At 35.8% G+C, this 6,493-nt stretch overlaps 1 protein-coding gene across 1 annotated transcript; it reads right to left on the bottom strand.

Annotated features, from left to right (window-relative positions):
- Positions 1-3,328: 3,328 nt before the first annotated feature.
- Positions 3,329-4,303, bottom strand: LOC134373499 (olfactory receptor 11H4). Its single transcript, XM_063091370.1, has one exon. It carries the CDS (start codon positions 4,301-4,303, stop codon positions 3,329-3,331), a length of 975 nt encoding a protein of 324 aa, XP_062947440.1.
- Between the last annotated feature and the right edge of the window lie 2,190 nt (positions 4,304-6,493).

The following is a 6,493-nucleotide window of genomic DNA, read 5'->3' as shown; positions in this document are numbered from 1 at the left end:
GTAACCATCCTAACAGGTGTGAGGCGATATCTCATTGTGGTTTTGATCTGCATTTCCCTGATGAAAAGTTCGACCTTTTAAAGTGTACGATTCAGTAGTTTTTAGTATACTCACAAGATTGTACAACCATTACCACTATTTCCAGAACATTTTCATCACCCTTAAAAGATTCTGGGTACCCCTTATCAGTTATTCCCCATCTTTTTCTTCCCCTAATCCTTGGCAACTACCAATCTACTTTTTGTCTCCATGGATTTGCTTTTATGTAAATGGAATCGCAATATGTGGCCTTCTATGGCTTGTTTCACTTAGTATAATGTTTTTCAAGTTTCATTCATGTAGTAGCATGTATCATATTTAACTCCATTTTTATGGCTGAATAATAGTTTATTGTATGTGTATACCACATTTTCTTTATTCATTCATCAGTTGATAGACAATTAGGCAGTTTTATTTTTTGGCTATTATGAATAATGCTGCTATAAACATGTATGTATACTTTTTTGTGTAAATATGTTTTTAGTTGGTTTATACCTACATGTTAAATTGCTGGGTCATATGTAATTCTATGTTTAACTATTCAAGGAACTGCCAAATTGATTCCTAAAGGGCTGCACCATTTTACATTTCTACTAGCAATGTATAAGGATTCCAATCTTTCCACATTCTGGTCAACACTTGGTGTTGTCAGCCTCTTTGACTGTAGGCATACAAGTAGTTGTGAATGGTGTCTCCTTGTCGTTTTGATTTGCCTTATCCTAGTGACTAATGATGATAAACATCTTTTCATGTGTTTATTGGCCATTCGTATATCTTCTTTGGAGAAATATCTATTTAAGTCTTCAACCTATTTTAGAAATTGGATTATTTGTCTTTTATTGTTGAGTTGTAAGATTTATTTATATATTTTGGATTTTAAATTCTTACCAGATATGAGGATTCTTCAAACAATTTGTGGGAAAATAGAATTAAAGGCTAATAACCTTTTCACGAACTTTTTGAAGTACACTTGTATATAATTTGCAAATATTTTCTTCTGTTCGGTGGGCTGTTGTCTTAGTTTGTTCAGTTTGCCATAACAAAATACCATAAACTGGATAGCTTATAAACAGCAGAAATTTATTTTTCACAATTCTGGAGGCTGGGAAATCCAAGATCAAGGTGCCAACAGATTTGGTGTCTGGCGAGGGCTTATTTCATGGTTCATGAAAGGCTTCTCACCGTGTCTTTACATTGCGGAAGGGGCAGTTGAGCTCCCTCGGGCCTGTTTTATGAGGGCACTAATCCCATTCATGAAGGTTTCACCCTCATGACCCAATCATGTCCCAAAGGGCCCCGCCTCCCAGTACCATCACCCTGGGGGTTAGGATTTCAACATATGAATTTGGGGAATGGGGGGACACAAACATTGAGAACATAGTAGTTGCCATTTCACTTGATAATATCCTTTGAAGCACAACATTTTTTATTTTGATGAAGTCCCATTTATCTATTTTTTCCTTGGTTGCTTGTGCATAACTAAGAAACCATTGCCTAATGCAAGGTCATGAATGTTTTCTATGTTTTCTTCAAAGAGTTTTATGATTTAGCTTTTGCATTTAGGTCTTTGATCCATTTTGAGTTAATTTTTGTATATGTTGTATGATAGGTGTCCAACTTCATTCTTTTGCATATGGATATCCTCTTGTTCTGGCACCATTTGCCCATACTATTTGGGGCATCTAATTTAGCAGTACTGTTTATAATTTAAATGCACATTTTCCATGTTCCAGAAATCCTTTCTCTAGCTTATGGAATATCAGTGTGGATGTGTGAAGACATATTCAGGGATATTAATTGCAGCATTCTTTTAATTGTAAAATACTAGGTACAAGATACTGTCATTAGTTGAGAAATAAATTATGAAACATTCATTTAATGAAACAATGTAGCTGTTAAGTAGAATGAGGTAAAATTATATGAACTGGCTTTGAAAGATACCATAACATTTTATGAGTTAAAAGATTTTTTTTTAGCTGATGTTTATTGAGCTCTACTGTTTGCCACGCATAATTCTAAGTGCTTTACAAGTACGAACCCTAAGATGTTATTATTAGCCCATTTTACAGATAAAGTAAGTGAAGTTCATAGCATTCAAGCAACTTGCCCGAGGTCACACAGTTAGAAGCAGGTAAGCCAGGATATGACAAGTCTGACTCTAAAGTTTGCACTCTAACCAGTCCCCTTATGGTTGTCAAATTACATATATATATATACATATACATATATATATTTGAATATATAGATAAAATGTATATCCATCCCAACTTGGTTTTAAAGAAGCCATCTTTAAGTACATAGGTTTTCATCAGTACAGCAAAAATCTGAAAAATAACCAGCAAATTATTCATAGATTTGAAATATAGGAAGGAGAGGGGAACAAATGTGCTCAGAGCATCCTATAGGTCTCTTATTGTGCTATGGCCCTTACAGTAAATTCTCTGATTTAATCCTTATGACCTTATTATAGGTCATAAATTATACCCATTTTACAAAAAATAACTTAAATGTTGACTTTCTCTCTCAAGTTGCATGGCAGATGATGAGGTGAGGCTCTCCAGGTTGAAACAATAGCCTAAGGATAGGTGCAAAGATGACAGTGGAATAAAGCAACTGTCTTGACTAGAGCTGAGGGTTCATGCTGAGAGGTGATGGAGAAAAATAAAATAGGTTTAGTGGGGCCATATTATGAAGGGTGTTGAATGCCAGACAGAAGCATTTAAATGCATTGATTCTGAAGAGCAGAGAGAAAAATTGGTGGGAATGGGAGTGAAGATGAAAAATCTGTTATTTTTATACACTACTAAATTGCTTGAATTTGTTACAACCACCGCATTATTTTTCTAAGTAAAAAACTGATATAAAAATATTCAAAAAGACATTTTTGAGGCCTTACTGTATGCTGGGTATTGTACTACTGTTCATTCCCATCATGCAAAGACTACCAGGAACCCACCTGTTGTCAAACAAAGTTGGGTTTATTGTTGTGTTGCAGTGAAGGAGAAGGTACGCAGGGATGAATCACAGGGCATCTCAGCAGGAGAGCATCTCCTGGAGCAATCCCATTTTATCATTCTAATAAGGGCAAGCTTGAAAAAAATTTCACTGGGTGTTGAAGACCAGTCAATTAAGGTTTAAGTAGTCAGTACTGAAAAGATATTTTAGCTGAGCACTCCTCCAGGTAAAATGTATGGCCTCTACTCAGACTGAGGACCAAAAAGCACTGAAAGAAATGATAAATCTCCTCATTGTTCTTCATTAGAACTTTTAAATATGGCACATCTTTAGCTCATGAATTTTGACTAATTTTCATTTCAAACAGGACATTTCTCAGGGCAAGTTTCATGTCCTTATTACGAAGACTATAGATCAGGGGATTAATGAGAGGAGTCATTACTGAATATACCAGTGTGAGGATCTTCTGCATCAAAATTGGTATACCATATGTAGGACTCACATACATTACCATGACTGTCCCATAGAAAAGAGACACCACAACTAAATGAGAACCACAGGTAGAGAAGGCCTTTCTCTGGCCAGCTGCAGAAGGGACCTGAAAAACAGCTCTGAGCAGCAGGATGTAGGATCGAAGAATGTATATGATAGTGAAAAAGAGGACAAGGGAGCTCTGAGTATAGAAAACAAATTCAGTAATGGGAGCTGGGGCACAGGACAGAGCCATCAATGAGTCCATGTCACACAAGAAGTGGTCTATGATATTAGGACCACAGAAGGGAAGTTGGGAGATGAAGAAAATTGGGATTGGATATCCGAGAAATCCAATGATCCAGCAGAAAGATATCAGCATGCCACAGAGCCTCCCAGTCATGATGGTTGGGTAGTGCAGTGGGCGACAGATGGCCAGGTACCGATCATAAGCCATTACTGCCAAGAAGAGACATTCAGTTGTGCCCAGTGAAAAGAAGAAGTAGAACTGGAGGAAGCACCCAGAAAATGTGATGGCCTTGGTGTTGGAGACAATGTCGGCTAGCATGTTAGGAACAGTGGAGGAAACATACCAGATCTCGAGGAAGGCAAAGTTTCCCAGCAGAAAGTACATGGGGGTGTGTAGTCGTGGGTCACATCTAACTGCACAGATGATGGCTCCATTTCCCAGCAAGGTCAAGACATAAATCACCAAAAACAATGAGAAGAGGAAAATCTGTATCTCCCAGCAGCCAGGGAATCCCAGGAGAACAAACTCAGTCACAACGTGTGTTGCTGATCTGTTCATGGATCTTAAATCTACAAAGTAGAAAGACATGAATATAACACAAGTTTCTTTGCTTTCTACATATCTGAAGGACTTTACGGAGAAGGGAACTTGAACTATACATGAAAATACACGAGATATTCTGAGACTGGTAGGAACAAATCCTACCATATTTTGAATTGATTGTGGTTCTAAATCTCAGTGTTATGTTTCTAGAATCCAATGCGGCTAGAATTTTCTACATCAGTCGTACAACCAAAATTTTTTTCTTTGTCTTTTGATGCTTAAGAAGACCTTTTCAGCTTTAGATTTGTTTTTACAATGTTGACTATAGGTCTTTGTGAACATAGTCATTCATTTTCTCTTATTTAGCCCAACTTGTTAAAAAAAAAAAAATATATATATATATATTTTGGGGATAGCTGACATGAGATTGGATTAGACCTTTGGCAACAGAACTAAATTACTGTATTGCCATATGGAGATAAAACACCACGACACTGGCCTTTCAGAATAGTCTAACCAACTGGATTAATTGTCACAGATATCGCTATACCCAAGACACAGGGCTGCTCTTAAATTTTCATTTAAGGATTTTCTTTTTAAATCTCACTCTAGCCGGTTGAGTGACACCTAAAAAACCCTAACTATATTAAATATATTTGCTTTAAACAAGTGAGAATATTATTTTTAAAATATCCCTATCTGTAAGAGTTTGTTTTCATATTTTTTTACACATACTATAGAAAAAGGAATTATCTAACTTTTCATATTCAAATCCCATCTAGATGATATAAAGACAACGATATTTTTAATACAAAGGTTTAGTTTACTTAGTGAGCCTTTTGGGTGATAAAAACAAATAAAGGGATTTTCTAAAGGGATCTGAGATCAAATGGAGTTTTATTTGCAATATCTGTTATTATTAGTTTTGTTCACTGAAAGGAAGGATATTGACCATCAAATATTTGGTCAGGTATGTATTTTTCAGTAGCAACAAATTTACATATTTGAGAATTGGGCAAGTAAAATGTACAAATACATATGTTTAAACAACAAAGTGATCTTCTAATTGATTAATATTTAAAATGTGCTGATTAAGAGAGTTAACCAAAAAAGGTAGTTTTAATACTGAGTTTCTTGTTAAATTTAGATCTTTTGCCCTGTGTATTGGAGGTCACCAGTCATAGCCTTTTCAGAAATAGAAAAGAAAAAAATTTGAAAGGCAATGAAGAACACAGAATTTGAAGGAAGGATCATGTGTCATCCTTTGGAACAAAGATTTGGACTTTAATATCACTACTCCCTTGGTGGTATTTAAAGAGCATAAAAATGGTATTGAGCATTCAAGTTCTAAAATGTCCAGCCTCCTAATCAACAGTGATTTCAAAGGACATTTGTTTACCATCTTTCTTAAATAAGGTGCTCAACAGATGATTCCCAGATTATTATTTATTAAGAATAAGTAAATCACTTCCCCTGCTACAGGTCAGCAAATCCAGGCTCACAGATATAAACCAGGAACTAGAATCATGAGATCTGAGCTTCCCATTTTTCCTTCTGAGAAATGGACCATGCCTGCTTAATGTGAATAACAGTTCAGGATTATTTTCTATTACACACTGATAACTGCACACCACATTTCACCTTTTGTATCATCATTTCCTGCAAGAGATTTATTAGCAGCAACATTACTTTTCCTGAAGCCTTTGGAGAAAATGTAGATATATAATGGAATGATCAGGGGGTGGGGAGCTTAATGGAAAAGTACAACTAATCAATTTCCAGAGTTTCCACATTGATGGAATAAACTGACTCAACAAAATTCTACATAATCCCACTTTGGAAAATCTCCAAAATTACTTTCTGGGAATAGTTAGGTTATTAGAATGGGATATTTGCCATTTTATGCCATAAACATACTGTTGGTCATGCTTTTGGAATTCATAAATCATTATTTGAGCTACAATTTTAGGAGACCAGCTCTTTCATATACTGTTTCCCAGTATAAGAAACCACCAGCCAACAAATCAACCCACCCAAGGGTGACAGCTTGATTAAATAGTCCTCTTCCAAATGACTTAGTACATAGTCTTTCCAGGTAGCCTGAGAGAAGGAACACAGCACCCGATTACTCCTGGAAAGTGAGATTGTTCTGAGAAAGATGATTCCTAAGAATCATAAAATCATAGAATTGGAAGCAATGGCACAGTGATCTATTCAAACTATTCATTTTACAAG

This window comes from Cynocephalus volans, chromosome 3 (genome assembly GCF_027409185.1).
Source record: "Cynocephalus volans isolate mCynVol1 chromosome 3, mCynVol1.pri, whole genome shotgun sequence".
In the NCBI taxonomy this organism is placed as follows: Eukaryota; Metazoa; Chordata; class Mammalia; order Dermoptera; family Cynocephalidae; genus Cynocephalus; species Cynocephalus volans.
The sequence above is the reverse complement of the archived record's forward strand: the minus strand, read 5'-3'. Positions and strand labels throughout refer to the sequence as shown.

Excerpts from the sequence above, each read along its gene's own strand:
- LOC134373499 (XM_063091370.1), bottom strand. The coding sequence starts at position 4,303 with ATGTCTTTCTACTTTGTAGATTTAAGATCCATGAACAGATCAGCAACA.